Source organism: Neolamprologus multifasciatus, chromosome 20 (assembly GCF_963576455.1).
Source record: "Neolamprologus multifasciatus chromosome 20, fNeoMul1.2, whole genome shotgun sequence".
In the NCBI taxonomy this organism is placed as follows: Eukaryota; Metazoa; Chordata; class Actinopteri; order Cichliformes; family Cichlidae; genus Neolamprologus; species Neolamprologus multifasciatus.
Window position 1 is genome coordinate 18,397,813 of NC_140458.1, and position 16,956 is coordinate 18,414,768.

Below are 16,956 nucleotides of genomic sequence, written 5' to 3' on the forward strand. Positions count from 1 at the left end.
CCCTGAGCCCACTGCTCCTCTCCTCCCCTGCAGCTGAGCCACCAACCACACCCTGCCACAAGGTTCATGATAAATCTATTTTCATTGTATGTTAAATTTCAACCAAAACCTTTGCTGACATACCTCTTTTAGCCCAATTGATCAGTTCAATATTAAACTGTGATGAAGTGATAGTTAGGGCTCTTCTCCATACAGTAGTATTTGCTCCTCCATACAAGTATAAGGGCTACTTCAAGTTTAGATCTGTCAGCACTATTTTGCTATAGTGAGAACAAGAACCTAAATTGTACATTAAAGTGACTGAAGTAGCTAGCACATTTGGTTTCTAGTAATGTCCACATTAATACATTTTTGTTTGAAAATGCATTTTTTTCTCTCCGTTTTGGCCTTCCCTCCACACTGAGACTGCGTTTTTGGTCAAGGCAAACAGGGTTTTTTGAAAATGCTCTCCAAAGTGCATACATTTGAAAACAGCGTTTTCACGTCACAGTGTGGACTGCAAAAACGCGGAGGCTTTCGAAAACGATGACGCATTTTAGTCATACAATGCAGTCATGTGACAAATTAAACTAAGATGGCGGAGGCAGTTGTTTTGTTTGATCTCAATTTTGACAACCCTATTAAAGATTAATATCAGTTTGTGCATGCTCCACATAGCTTTTCTTCAAATTCTTTAATTCTCACTCGCTTTTGCAACTTTGTACTTTTGTGTTACTGGCAGCAACAACTCCACCTCATTGTCAGTCCATTTAAAAAGTTGTTGGAGATCTTGTCAAAATTGATGGAATTATAAATAGATATAAGCAGAGATGGACAGTAACGCGTTACTTGTAACTTGTAATCCGATTACTTTTTTCAAGTAACGAGTAAAGTGAGGGATTACTATTGCAAAAACAGTAATTAGATTACCGTTACTTTCCCGTAGGAACACTGCGTTACTACGTTACTAAAACTGTGATTTTTTTGCGAGAATGTCTCAGGACAGTGACGTAAGCAAGTGTGACGTTCGTGACAACAGCTGTGTGCAGAGCAACAATGGATAATATATTGAGTGTGGGAGAGAGTATGAGTGTGCAGTGTTTAAAGCGTGGAAGTACTGACCTTACTTTAAGTTTGATTCCATAAAAAAAAAATGACAAAAACATTAGCGTCCATTAGCATTGTGCGTGGGAAGAAAACTTATTTTTACAGCGAAAAAAAACCCCTAAACTTCCAAGCAAGCACCGAGTGCGCTACCACGTAATGGGAAACTCACAGAGAAACTCGCGGATTCTTCAACTGACCGCTGCGGCACACCTGCACCAGGATAAACTTCCGCCTACCCTACTCCTGCTTTACAAGTGAAAATAGAGCAACAGGACCGCTAGTCTTTGACTTTATTTATTTTCTGCTGTGTTTTACTTGCATCTATTTGAACGAGTGAGTGTAAACACACACAAAAAAAAAGATTTTATGTGCTGGAATGTGCAGAAAATAGGTTTAAATATTAAACAAATTTCTTCCAGTCAGAGAATGTTGCATTTAATTAAAATTTTGCTTGATGCATAAAGTTAAAAGATTAAAACTAATAAAACAAGTTTTAAAAAGAGACTTTTCCATCTGATTACATTTTGTATGATGGATTATGCAGAAAAAGTAGAATTGGGCTGAAAGATCTATCGCTTTATCACCTATTCAGGTTGTAAATCGTGTTTTTAAAAAATAACTAAGTAACTAAGTAATTAATTACTTTTGAAAATAAGTAATTAGTAAAGTAACGGGATAACTTTTTGGGGGAAGTAATCAGTAATTAGTTACTGATTACTTTTTTCAAGTAACTTGACCAACACTGGATATAAGTATTGTCAAAGTTTCATGCACCGTGCAATACTACATGGAAAGCATCTGAGTGGCAACAGCTAATTTTTCAACATGACTATGATACCAAAACCAGTGGCAATACAGTAAAACCATACCTAGATAAAAAACAAAACAAAACAAAACAAAAAACACACAGTAGAACACTTCGAATTGGCGTCCAAGAGCCCTGACCAGTGAACTGTCCACTGTGGGCAACTGCTCACAGTAGCCCCACATGGGCACTAACAGGGCATTTTGCTGGGGCAATATTTAAATGATTCCTATTTTTAGGACTGAAGATTGTGCCAACTATGCTCTAACAATGATGCCTAGCTTAAAAGTAACAAACTCAGGAACATTGCTCAGTGAGTTCTACGTTTAAATTGTCAACAGTGGTCACATCAAAAGCAGCGCGATTCTGAATCTCCGTGTGTGTGTTAACAGCCCGTTTTCTACAGTTCTAAATCCGTGTGACGTCACTCTCCCAGAATGCCTGGCTTCCAGCGCGGCGCCCAGCAGTCAAGGCCCGAAGTCCAACAAACACCTTTAAACTTGTTGCAAAATGTCGACATGGAGTCGGAGCGGAGGCTGGACGGAGAGGTGGACCTAGGCTCAGTCGGTAAGTACCACCGATCCCTCGTCTGATCGGCCGAGCTGGAGTTTAACGCTGCTGGGCAAAGTATGTGAGTTAGCTCCTGCGAGACAAACTCCGACGCAAGTTAGTGAAGCGTTCATCTTTTGTTGTTTAATCAGCTTGTTGGCTCGGTTAATATCGGGACTTCATCCTTAGCTGCACTGACACCAGTCTGTGGATGTCCCTGATATAAAGCACGTATATTATAGACCCAATAAACATGGTAATACACAAGTACTAAACCTGATTTCACATCCACTGCCGAATGTTGTAAACGCAGGCAGGCTAGCGGTCATATTTAGCCCGATGTGGTAATGACCCTGTCCACCCGCCCCCCCGACTCTTGTCAGTCCACAAAGCTGCGTGGGCTCAGTTTCCCGGCGCTCGTCAACTCATCAGTTTGGCTCCTTCACCAGGAAGGTACTTAATAGTTGAGTTCAGGAACTGAAAGTTATTAGGCAGAAATTTATTTGATTGCAGTTCAATACTTAGGACCCACAAGATGGCACTGCGATATCCCGGCGCTACTTTTCGTGTCAGCTTCATTCAGTGCCTCTGTCCAAGTTTGAAGAACAGGGACCTCGTGTTCAGCGAGCATCGTGTAAAAGCACCAACTTTCTCCCAGTCGGTGTCAGCTAAACAAGTGAAACTGAGCGAGAGCTATGAAAATAAACATTGGTGAATTCTAACGCTTTAAAAATATATTTACCAACAACATTATTGAAAGTGAACAGACATTTTTATACATGGGAATAAAATATTTAGTCTAACATCACGGTTTAAATGCTTTAAATGGAAACAAAAAACCGTGACTTATTCTCTGCAGAGTAAAAGCAGTTAGCCCAGCACCAAAGCCTGCTCGTGAATTTGTATGTGTCAAGTGAACTTAATGATGCACGTGACAGTAAAACTGCATGTACTAACTAGAGAAGTTATATAGCAAACGTTTGGTTATTACTGCGCTAACGGGCCCAAACATGTAAACGCACACGCAGTGGCCACTGGTTTAGGCTGACGGAGACGACTGATCACAGGCTTTGACCCCATAGCCACATTTCCAAACACGCTCACAAATGTGAATGTGAGAATAACATAAAGAGAATAATCTGTGAGCTTCCTAATAAGTCATAAGTAGCAGCCATAATCACTTTTACAGCAACACATTGCGAGAAGTAGGGCTCCATGATTATGGCCAAAACGATTATCACAATTATTTTTATCAGTTCTTCGATTGCAGTTATTTTTGACAATTACTCATTGAATTTGGTGACAAAAATGTTTTTATTTTCATGCACTGCATTCACATATTTCATTTTTGCAGAAATCTTTGCATCAAAATAAAGCAATTCCTGTTCATTTAAACAAATTGAGTGCATCTCATAGAAGAAAAAAAGTATAAATGAAAAGATTTTACAGTACAATACAATAAAATACAGTTTTATTTATATAGCACATTTAAAAACCCGAAGGCACACCAAAGTGCTTCACAGTAATATGGAGAGTCAGCATAAGTCAATAACAGGGTACAAATCGGGCACTAGCACAGACAGGATAGAGGCACTAACAGACCAGAAGAGTTAGATAAATACAAAATCCGCTAAGAAGACAAAAACAGCAGTAAAATGAATAATAAAATAATAAATTTAATACAATTTAATAAAAGATTTAAAAGTTTAAAATGTAAAAGATTTAAAAGGGTATTAACTGGTCAGGAAAGCCAAGTCAAATAGATATGCTTTCAATCTTGATTTAAAGGATTGGATAGAGTCCAAGGCTCGAATAGAAGCAGGGAGGCTATTCCAAAGGTTGGGTGCAGCTGAAGCAAAGGCACGATCGCCTCTGGTCTTCAGTCTAAACTTAGGTTGGGCCAGGAGTAATTGACCTGATGATCTTAATGCACGACAAGGAGTGTACAGATTGAGGAGGTCAGTGAGGTAGCTGGGCGCATTTTACCCAAATGCAATCAGGGTAGCACACCTTTCACTTTGATCGTGTTGCACTGTTTTTCTTGGTCTTCATGCATTCATACTGCACTTCATTGTGTGTTTTCAGGGGGTTGTTGTTGTTGTTGTTGAATTAGTTGTTGTTTTGCAGTGCAGACAAAACTCCATAGCATGCTTTGCATATCATTTGGTCTTGCTTAGTGTCACTTTCCCAGTATGGCCACAGTATGTCTAAACAACAGATCATGATCCACATTGAGGGACAATCTCTTCAGCTTCTGCTGTGTCAGACATGTGAATTTGGTTGTTTATCTGTCTTTGTACATAGTGTTACTCGTCCAGACTAGTCCAGGAATCTTCATGCTGCATGTTGCAGGGGACAGCTCTAATTGGCACAAGCAGGCATGTCATCAGGGGCTGTCTGAGGGAGTGCTTGATTTTCTTCTGCTTTGTGTTCTGTATTTGGAACACTCATTTTTAGTATCGCTCCATCATGTCCATTTAATTGTAGAAAGCCAAAATTGTGATCAAGATTAAAATCCAACTAATTGTTGAATATTAAAAATAAACAACACCCGTCCATTCATGAATTTATTTAGGGAAATGGTCAGTAATAAATATAGTTGAGGGCAAAAAAGGATTGGTTAATTTGCTTATATTAGAGTCAGGTGATACTGAATAAGGATAGCAGTCAGCCATGATTGTCATCTTGTTTTTATCTAAAAAATTAGGTTAGTTGACCTCCTAGGACCTGGCGTCCACATATGTGGACATCACATTTTGGGTTGTCTAGACCAAAATACTTAATTTTTCTCTACAAGGGCCTGATATCCACTTTCAAGGATGTTATACTGCCACTGTTCTATCAAAATTTAAAACGAATGTCCTCATATGTGGATCTCATTTTTCTCAGAAACAAAAATTAGGTTAAAAAAAATTCTTTGTTTTTACATTCATCAGGTCCCAATCAACCCAAATACCAAAGAAAAATTAAAAATGCATGCCATGAAAGAGTTTGGGTCTTAGGAGGTTAAAGCCTAATCTTTGCAACACTTGTGACACATTCAAGACATGAACAAGCACAATTTTGTAAGACCTCATTAAAGTATTGTTGATTATTTTCAAGGTGGAAAAAAAATCCAGACTTTGAGCTTAAGAATTGACAGATGTTTGACATCCTTGTGCTCTCTGTCCCTCTTGGTAATTGGAGTCTACCTCAATTTCTTCTCTACCTGAGCACTCAAAGTGCTTTATACAACATGCCTTATACACTTATTTATATAAGCACTTTTTTCCTATGCTTAAGTGGTTTCTATCCAACATTCACAGAGATTCATAGAGAGACACATTAGCTGGCTTCCTTTCTGTACAAAAATGTTATTTATCCAATCTCCAAAAGTTGATTCTGTTCATCTGGACGTAGCGTTTTCTGGGAGAAACGTTTCGTCTTTGATCAATGGTCATGAGAATTTGCATAATTATGATTAAGGAATGTCTGTGAAGGTTCTCAGTCATCCAGGTCATCGTAGTCAAAGGAGCTTGCAAAGAAACGTCTTCAAGTAACTTAAAGAAGTCCAGACGCTTTTCTTTGCAAGCTCCTTTGACTATGATTAAGGAACTGACCTCACAGCCCATTGTTCCTCAGTGGGCTGGTTTCAGTCATTATGCAAATGTACTGTTTATAAGATTGGGGAAACCTGCAGTCAGCTGAGACTGAAGAAGTCACTTGGATGAGTGACGAAACGTTTCTCCCAGAAAACGCTACGTCCAGATGAACAGAATCAACTTTTGGAGATTTATTTTCCTGGATGATTGAGAATGCATCAAGACGTTATTTATCCAATCTAATTTTTCTGTGCCTCACTTTCTCTGCGCCTCACCGCCTAATTGAGTCACTCCATCTCAAATCAATTTGGGCTGTTTGCTCAACCATCTCCAATTTGCATAAACATTTTGTGGTACAAAAACTTTAACTTTCCACTTGGGCTGCAACGATTCGTCAACATAATCGATGACATCAATTATAAAAATTTATCGACACAGAATTTGCTCCTGTCCATTTCTTCATTTAGTCCAAAGTTGAGGTCGCCCCCAAGAACAAGTGATATATTACATTGTTACATTATGAATGTACTGTGCAGGGCTCGCAAAATCGCTAGCCCGACGTCCCGGGGCTAGCGATTTTTCCAGTCGGGCTACCAAAATCTATCTCTGCCCTGCCCGTCGGGCTATCATAGGAAGGAAAAATATATGTCAATGCTTTTGCATTCTTTCGGAAATGTAGCTGGGTAATTATGTCATTGGCATCGGTGAGCCAGAATTTGCGCTTGTTTTTTGCTTTCACTTTGCAATCGCGCGAACTGTGTATAGAGAGCGACAGTACTGATTGGTGAGTGACGATAATTTGAGCACCAATTCCTCTGACATCGTCGTATCAATCGTTAGCTTACTATGCAAACATGACAAGTTAAATCTCCCGCAGCAAGCTTAAACATGTGAGAGGTTGATCGCGCAGAGAATCGCTGACCGTTATGTGAGTGCGTGTGTAAAAGCAGCAGGATATATATTTTAGTTCTGCTGAGCCAAATAAGACAGGTCAGGGTGAAGAAGTGACAGCCCAAGAAAAGCTTACCACAAAACGGAAAAGTTATGACAAATCAGACTATAAGGCAAAAAGAAAGAGCAGCTTTTTGGTTTCATGGACAAAAGAATTTCTGTGGCTGCAATATGACGAGCTAAATAACCAGAGGTGCACATAAGTGGTCCGCAGGTGCGCATTCGCTGTCAAAATAAAAGACGCGCACCAGATAAGAAGTTGCAACGCGTGTTTGCGTACATAGGATTTTCTGGAGGAGGACAGACATTTGTTTAGAACTCTTAAAAATGTCGAAGAAGCAAGCTCCTTTAAGCAATTACTTTGGTGTTCCTCCACCTCCAAAGGAATGTCAGAAGGAGTCCGAACCACAAAAGAAGCGCGTATTCTCGGAAAAGTGGTTGCAGGAGGTGAGCTGGCTTCAAACAAATGATGAACACACAGAGATGTGGTGCAGAATGCGCTGTGAAAATCCCGCTCTAGCGGACAAAAACAGTGCTTTTTATATGGACGCAAACGCGCGCTGCAACTTCTTATCTGGTGCGCGTCTTTTATTTTGACAGCGAATGCGCACCTGCGGACCACTTAAATTATGTAAATAACATAATGTTCTGCCGGGTGTGTTGTTGGTTTTCCCTCGATTTCTGAGTCGACAAGCGCCTTTGTTACTGGGACCAGTAATTTTATGAAAGGCCCCCATTAGAACCCATGAGAAATGCAAGAAATGCATTATTGCTCAGTCTGTAATATCTTTCCCAGAACAAACACCAATTGCAAATAACATACTAAAAATAAACCTGAAAAATCTGTTTAGAACAGACTATGTTGCAAAGAGTGAACTACCACTGGCAAAATTTAGCAGTCTTTGCAAACTTTAAAAAGCAAATGGCCTCGATCTTGGTTCCACTTGTCTCTTACCCGTGACTTCAGTGGAAATTTCAAATTCAGGATCTGACACAGACTGATTTATGTTCTACACAGTTCTTACAAGTTCATAGAAATTTCTGTTCAATTAGAACCAAGTATTTGAGTTGATGATTGTAATTTTTATTCAATGTTGAAATTTGTGTTTCAACAATTTTTTGATTAATGTTTTGTTTCCGTTACAATATTATACTTACAATATTATACTGTATAATATTGTAAAGGAAACAAAACATCAATAAAAAAATTGCTCTTTTTTATTCGGGCTACTTAAATTTATTTTGGGCTACCAAAAACTGAAGAGTCCCTGCCCGAAGGGCTACCAGGGATTTTGAAATTTTGCGAGCCCTGCTGTGAGTATAATAATACTAATGGAAATGAGTAAGGGTAGCACGGTGGCACTATGGTTTGTACTGTTACACCAAGAGGTGTGAGGCAACAGTGAGTTCAATTCCACCATCAAGTCAGGGTCTTTCTGTGTGGAGCTTGCATGTTCTTCCCATGTTTGCATGGGTTCTTTCCGGGCGCTCCGGCTTCCTCTCACAATCCAAAGACATGCAGTTTGTGGGGATAGGTTAACTGGAAATTCTAAATTGCCCATAGGTGTGAGTGTGAGTGGTTGGGTGTCTCTATGTGTTAACCCTGCGGATGCCTGGCGACCTGTCCAGGGAGTACCCTTCCTCTCTAGGACAGCTGGAATAGGCTTCAACCCCCCTGCGACCCTGGCAAGGATACGTGGAAGAGAATAGATGGATGGAGCATGTACGTACTTGTCTGTGAGGCTATAGTGGATGTGCTGACACTGAGTGCGTGTGTGTGTGATTGTGCCATGCCGATGTGTAAAAATCAGGGGGGGGGGGGGGGGTTTGTGACTGTGTAGGAAAACAGGTGATCGGTGCAGTGAAAGAAGTAAGACAACCATGGAAAAGGGCTAATGGGAGGGATGAAAGAGAAAACTTGAACGAAAACAAAAACATTGTAATGAAATATCCCTAAGATGTCAGTGTAGGTTCTTAGTTATCCAGGTCACAGTGGTCATGGTAGACTACCATGACGTGAATTTGTCTGAAAACCTCACGTGGGCATGCAACTAGGGCCGCAGTGATTCATTGGGTATTTCGAATAATTTAATTATAAAAAAAATTTAGACACAAATTCTTTGCTTTGATACTTTGTGAACTCAGCTTGAGTGAAAGAAAATGTTTCTCATGTCCAAAACACTAGCGCTGTTCCCGTAATCACCATTAAAACCTTTGCTGGCAAAAACTAGCCAAGTTCTTCATCAAAGCACCTGATCAACAAACTCCGACATGAAGACAAGCAAACTTTGTAGCTGTTCCATCCACCGCTCTTTGTTTTACACAGAGAAAAATCTGCAGTAAGCATCCAGAAGATGCATTAAGAATACAGATAAACTCTTAATGTGGTCTGATACATGTTTGCTGAAGGCTTATGTCAGCCGTCTTATTGTGGAAGCAAACGGGCAAAAAATGGGGCACGGTGTGTAATTTATTTCAAGGTTTTCATGTCTTTTTTTTTTTTCATGTCTTTTTTTTTTCCAGATTGAAAGTGAAATAATATAAAATACTATCTCAGTTAAATTGTGTTCATATACACACTGACCTGAGTGATTTTAGGTTGGACAGTAAATATTAATGTCTACTCTATCATAATGTCTTGTTTTCAACAGGGCAAACTTCAGAATGCTGATATGCTTGCTTCTCTTCATTGGAGCTACCGCATTCTCCTTTAAGGGCTTACAGACACAAACTCACTCATTCACTTTCACTTGTACACTTAAACACACAGAAATAAACAAAACTCATAAAGCCTTCCAAAAAGACAGAGTAAAGATGCATTTTGTTTAGATTGCATGTTTATTTAGTTTTCTTTGACATTGACTTAAACCTCGTGCGTTCTCCCAAGTAGTAATAAATATATTAAAAATAAGGCTTTTATGAAACCCCTGAATAAAAACTTTCTTCTTGAAAATTTACAGTTCAGTATTTAATATTACATAAAATAAACCATATACACGTGTCTTTGAATGGCAAAGATGCAGAAATATCTGCATGGCTAGATGCAGCAGTGCTCGTTCAGCCTGACTAGAGCCTCCTTGCTGGGTGTCTCCCTCTGTTCGCTCACTGCGTTTGTGTCTAGTCTATGCGCTATCACTATGTGTTTTCTAATAAAGGTGAACCCTCAAACCTTCTTCTACTGGCAGCTCATGTCTAAACTGTTTCTCCTTTGGCACAAATAATTTACCTGTTTTTGTGTTCTGAAACTATTAAAATTCTGGCACAGTAAAGAAAGACAAATGCCAATGTCATGTATATGATTACCTCACTGCATACACGAGTAGGCATGTATCAGCTAAACAGAAAACAGTTTTAATTGCTTTGATAACTCTGTGCATGCGTGTATACAAACGAGAACAGTAGTCTAATAACTTAACAGTTGTAGCTTTAAGTGTTTGAGCTCAGAGAGAAACATCTTTTGGTGATATAGTGGTACTATTACTATTATTGTTGTTGTAGTTGTCATGTGACGTCTGCTGCATGCCATCTAAGCCCAGAGGTTTCATGTGAACACACTGACGCATTTTCCTGCACTTTTCTGTTTTGCAGGTCTGTGAAGATGACGGGCTTCCTGTCATTCAGCTACTGAATGCTAAATTAGACTGCAGGCCAACACAAGAACATTTCTCAGGAAACGCACAGACCCAGTCTGAGCTTCCAAAGCTCCTCATCACAACAGCCCTTTTGGGGTTGCTATGGCAGCTGCTGTCACAGAAACCAAGTGCTGGACACAGGCTTGCTCCAGTAAGGCAGGACAAACCTCTAGTCATTGCTGCAAGAGACCGTCAGACAGCACTTAGCATTTATCGTGCACTTTAACAAACGATCCGAACTCCGTGGGCTGATTGTACCGTCTCCTCATGAGTTTTGTGTTTATCAGCGCAGGCTCGTGGCCAGAGTCCCTGAGCAGCACAGCCGAAACCCACCATTGTATTAGACCATGTTCCACCAGCAAGACCATCTAAAGAGCCAGCCACAGGAGAGCCATCCTGCCGTTCGGCAGCTTTTTCACTGCCAGGACTGTGGGAAGCAGTACAACACCCAGCTAGGTTACAGACGCCACCTCGTGGCAGCTCACAGTGCTGCAGCAGCCCTGCCCTGCTCAGATGTCGCTCCTTCCCTGCTGGAGCACCTGGGTGGCCATATTGACAGGCCTCCACCGTCAGAGGGAAGCATTAATGTTGTGGTGCCAGTAAGAGAGAGGAAGTACTCCTGTGAGAGATGCGACCGCCGTTTTTACACACGTAAGGATGTGCGCCGTCACGCGGTGGTGCACACAGGACGCCGTGACTTCCTGTGTCCGCGCTGTGCCCAACGCTTTGGCCGCAGAGACCACCTGACTCGCCATTTGAAGAAGAGCCATGCCCAGGAGACGGGGTTGATGCCACCCTGCAGTTCCAGCACTCCTGTGGCTACACCGAGCCCCTCCACTATGTGCCCAGTAAAAGAGGAGCCCAGCCCAGTCACCCCTGAGATGGCCTCTGTCTCCAAGGAGCCCATGGAGACTTTTTCCAGGGAAATGTACTCCTCGTACCACATGGCCAGTCCTGTCCCTGGCATGAGCCAACCTCATGGCCTTATTCAAGGCTCCTTGTCCTCGAGCATGGGTGTGGCTTGCCACATGCCCTCTCAATCTTCCCAACCACACCATCATCACCTGGCACCATCGGCAGCTCCGCAGCAGCAGCATTACAGCAACGTGCCACGGTACCAGCACCACGGCTCTACCTCATATCCTCGTGGCGACGTGGACAGTTTCCTGCTGGACCTGCAGAGTGCCCCCCCGCCTCACCTGAGTGCAGTAAACTCCTCTACCTCTACTTCTGCTTCCCCTCAGAGGGACGTTCTGGCTGAAGGGGTGAGTGCTGGTGGTGACCCACACTTGATGTCCAGGAGCCCTGCTGTGCCCTCAGCTGAGCTGTCCTGCACCACTAACATGGACCTGGGACCCCTGCTGAGCTTCTTACCTTTCAGCCTGCCACCGTACAGCCCTCACATGGGGATGGGAAGCTTAGTGATGAGCTATCCACCTACCACCACCACCACCGCGTGCTCTCCATCCTCTTCCACCGGGCTGTCCTCCCAGGCTCCAGGGCCGTTCACCTTCTTCCAGTCTCCGCAGGCTAATGCACCACAGGGCCCTGGGCCCCACAACCACACCCAACTACCTCAGGCATACAGCAGTCCTGCTATGAGCACATCCACTTCCCTACCTCATTACTACCAGGCCTTTCAGCAGTAAGCAGCTGTCCCCGCGCAGTGCTCAATGTCTTTGTTCATGAAAATAGTCAAATTGAGGAACGGCGTCTTTACTGTAAAACAGATGTCTTGTTTTAGATATTGTTGAACGCAACAAATCACCTCAGCAGTATTACCTCATTATTTAAAGTAAGCTTGAATGTTTAAGAAGGTGTAGATGTTTTAACTGCAACCAAAATATACTTGTACTTCTCCATCTAGAAACAGTAGATGCACTTCATACAGGTGCTGCTCATTGCTCTCACTGAGCCTGTCATCTGTGAGAAAAGGACACCTTCCTTACTCAGGTGGATGTGAAAACATTGGCGCATTACAGAGCGAGCACTACCGAAAAGACTAAGCCTCAGAGCACCTGTTTGTTTGACATTTGCATCAGCTTCCTGTCAATGCCGTGCATCATCCATACGATGCATCCACATGTTATTGTCTTTCAAAATGAAGCGTATTTTGTCCGCTTCAAGTTTCAGCAACCCTCTACAAATGTCTGTCAGATCAAACATCTCATCCATCTTACTGGAAATGAAGCACAAATGAAATGGAATGAGCTTTGTGACCATTAACACAGTCCCTTTTTAGAAGCTTAGGGACATTTAGTCATAAATCTTTTATTTTTTATTTTCACCGAAGACATGCCAAAACACATGGGGGGCTGCTCCACTGTTACCGATGGGGAAACAGGTTTCGAAATGTTCTGACTCTGAACCAGAATATTTGACACAATAGGAACTGATAAGACAAAGTTTCCTTACAGCAAAATTAACTCATTGTGCAGTACTACCTGTTTTGTTCCAAATATTTCTGTTTTTGAGTTGCAGCATGGATTACCTGTAAAGAGCAACTGGGTGAATCACAGTTTGCTCTCCAGCTATTCAGTTTCTTAAACCATCTCAGAGTCCAGGTTGCTGGAGCCTGTCCCAGAGGGGCTGAAAAGTGGCCTCCACTCTGGACAGACTACCAGGGAGAAACAAAATATGGACATTTAGGAGGCTGAAATACATTACTGAGGTGTCATTTAACGGCCAGTATGAACAGGATGCAGTATTACAGAGAAAAATCTGTTACTTTCATATTTATGGGGAATATTTAAACAAACCACTGAATCCCATGTTTTCTAGGTTTGGGTGTGTTTTTTCAAATCAGCTTAATATTATTTTTCTCATTGGCGGCTGCTGCTGCAATGACCACAGCATTACGAGAAACCTTTTAAATGTACACATGTGAATCAAGGGATTGCTGGAAATGGTAGGAAGTATTGGTTGGACGGTGGCCGCCCTGGCTTCGTGACCTAACATGGGGCAGCTGGGAACTGATTTAAGCAGAAGGAAGCTTCACATTCCACCCTGTTACCTGTGTTTTCTTTTTTCTGAACTGGACCACTGGATGTGAGCACCGTTAGAACCGAGCACGAACATCCATGTGGAGCATTTCTACCCATTTTACTGTTGCTATTAACACCGTTCTTCAGTGGCTGTGGTGCTGGACTCTGTGAATCTGATAAAATTAGCACTATAAGCACCCTCATCCCTCTTGTCCTGGTCTCACCTTTGCTGCTGATACACGGGGAAGCAGCTAAAGAGTGGATGGTGTCACAGCAAAACAAGAAGCCTCCAGTAACAGACCCAGTTACCTGACATTCACCCAATGTGTCAGGGCTGGTGGAATGGTTTTAAGTCTTCAACTGGTGTGAAGTGACTGATGTGATCTTTAGAGAGGGAGTCATTTAGATGACTCTTTCCTCAACCTTCATTCATAAACCCCTCTAATTAGCACTGTGCCAGGCTTCACATTGTCTTAAAATGCTACTGTTGTGCCTCTCTAAGAGTGTCTAATCTCGTGACTGGGTTGAAGCACTTAGGACAATTCTCAAAAAGTTTGAATTTGATGTGTACCTCAGACCTGGAACTGTGGCTTTCTGCTTTATTTCTGTTTGCTTTTAGTTGTTTGGACTATTTTGGTGCCATTATATTGAAACTTTAAAGGTAGATTTGTTCTTTATGTAGTTGCAGACATAATTCAAACCTTCTACCTCTACATTGTCACGTAACTTTTGCAGCAATCATTAGAAATTGTTTTAACACGAAGCAGTTTTTAGCACTGAAGAAGGGGAATTTTTCAGAAGTCATTCTGACAGCCTGCATATACACGTGGGCTCGAGTGCTATATTGGAGAGTCATTTCTGTACTTGCCTTTAATGATATTTCTACTTATTTACTACCTCAGATGAGACGGGAAGCTGTCCATCTAACTGCAGAGAAACTTCTCTGTGTAGTCTTATTTTTGTCACAAGCACATGTACTTTGTAGTTCTGTAGTTTTTATTGAAGCTATCTGCTGCAGCTGATGCTACAGCCTGTGCGTTCACTGCTCGTGCCTCAGCCTGTTTAACACTTGTTTCGGTTAGGGATCAGGCCTCCGTCTAAAGGAATTTCACAACTCTTTATTGGAATGTTGAGATGAAATTGAAGGGAGCGCTGACGTGTTCCAAATAAATGTTCCTACAGTGAGCGTAGCAGATTGATCAAAAATCGAATAAGTCTCCAGAACACAAAACAAAATCAACAGTCGTATGGAACAATACATACGATACGTGTGAAGAACAATAAGCTGGACAGCCACAGAGAGGCTGTCCCAAATTTGGCATAATTGTTTGAGAATGTATGTTTGAAAAGTTTGCCAGCAAACACAGATGGTCTTCACGTGAGCTGTGACTACAACTGGTTGCACTGCTCGCTGCTCTGTCGGCCTCTGAAGCCTATCCCAGCTACCGTAGACCGAGAGGCGGGGTACACCCTGGAAAGGTAGCTTAAGCAACTATGGCAAATGTGATCAAACGCACTCCAGACTGATGGCGGAGAAGGGCAGAAACAAGGTTTCACCTCACTAATGACTGTGGTGCCTGCATTTAGCCCGGCTTTGAGAGCCAGTCCAGTGCAGGTTTAGCCACCTTAAACTTAGTTACTTTTTGCTTTAGGGATTTATATTCTAGTTTAATAGACTAGGAGACTGTGACAAGAAAAGGAGTTGTCATTTTCTAATTATCTGAACATAATGTCATACAAAATAAAATCTTTAGATTTACACTGTCTGTGTCTATGTGCATTTTTATGGAAATCAAATTGCAAAGTTGGAGTATGTGTATTTAACCAGACTTGGAGTACCTTCATGTAAGCTGTATTTGTATACAGAAACAAGGCGAATAGGATAGTAACTGTGCTGGTCTTCTGCATGCTGACGCTACCTATAGATTATTTTTAAACCAGATTTAGTTTACTTTTTATTAGTGAGTGAATTGCACTTAAATACAAGCATAAGAAGGCAGAATCTGTGGCCATAAAGCCAGAAGCTTTTCAGATATTTCTGTTAATCCCATAGAATGTCATTTTAAAATATGACTATTGTCAATACATTAAAAATTAATATAGAGTCAAACCAACTACCAAGTATACACTACAAGTTTGAGCCAGTATGCTTTGCATTCTGGGATGCAGCAAGGTAATATAGATGTGCCAAGATCTGTATGCGGTAACTAGCTGTGAAATGATCATATAGGCTCTGTTCTCAAATAGTCCACAACAAAGCACCTTCTTCCTGTATGTACCTTTGTTGCTCCCGATAAAGCAGACTAGCAATTCCCAGATGGTTTGTAATGATGCATTTTGGTTTGCCCACGAGATCTCATAGTTAAAAACCTCATAGTACCATATCAGCCCTGTCTTGTGCTGTATTGTGGCTTCCCGCCCTCATTTCTAAGTACATTTCATGACAAAAACACATACAGACACTTTCTATCTCTCTCTCTCACACACACTCACACTCTACAAGAAGATTGTTAAATTATGCATCTGTGCATTTTAATATTTTTGAGCTGTATGTTTTGGGGGGAGGTTCTTACAGGTGCAGCATTTCTATGTTGGAGGTCTAGAGAAGATTTCCATGAATGATCTGCTGGCACTTCATGATCATACATCCTGTCAGATCTCCATGGTGAGGATTCTGACATGTCTATCTCAGTGGATAACACATCTGGCATTTGGTGTAGGTGAATGTAGCTGTTCACAGTAATGTGGAATTGGGTCTTGTTGATTGTTGATTGAATTAAAGCACAACACCTGCAAGCTGGTTTGTTAAATACTGTTAAAATACTGTGTGTGAAGCTGTTGTAAAACCAGTCTGATGCTAAAAATGCCAAAATACAAGCTATTTCAGATCATTCTGATAATGACAGTAACTGTGGGTTTCTCTAGACCATAGGTGTCAAACTTTGGCCCGCAGCCTAATTACATTTGGCCCGCGAAGCCATACCAAATTACTATTAGAGCTGGCCTACTGGTATTATACAGCTAATATATATATTGTTTAGTATTAAGCTATGCTTGTTCCATATTCAGTTTTTCAGCAAAACTTGTTTGGGTCCATAAGAAAAGATTCATTCTCATATCTGGAGGAAGATTTTTTTTCCAATAAATAGTAATGTTAGCCCGCAACTTTGTTCCAGTTTTGAATTTTGGCCACTGTGTATTTGAGTTTGACACCCCTGCTCTAGACTGTCTCAGGTTGATGTTATTTCTTTGTCTAAAATATAGTACTGACGACTCATTCAAACTTACAGACTTTATGAAAAGAGCACAAAATACTGTAAGCACAAATATTTTTGTTCATGGGCTGCAGGAAGCATCAGCTAAAAGCC

The 16,956-nt window shown here is 41.4% G+C and overlaps 1 protein-coding gene across 1 annotated transcript; it reads left to right on the top strand.

Moving 5' to 3' along the window:
* The first annotated feature begins 2,101 nt into the window (after positions 1–2,101).
* Positions 2,102–16,922, top strand: LOC146494786 (zinc finger protein PLAGL2-like). The gene is made up of 2 exons (XM_085145086.1): positions 2,102–2,458; positions 10,561–16,922. Exon 2 carries the CDS (start codon positions 10,952–10,954, stop codon positions 12,251–12,253), a length of 1,302 nt encoding a protein of 433 aa, XP_085001212.1. The 5' UTR covers positions 2,102–2,458; positions 10,561–10,951; the 3' UTR covers positions 12,254–16,922.
* Positions 16,923–16,956: the final 34 nt, after the last annotated feature.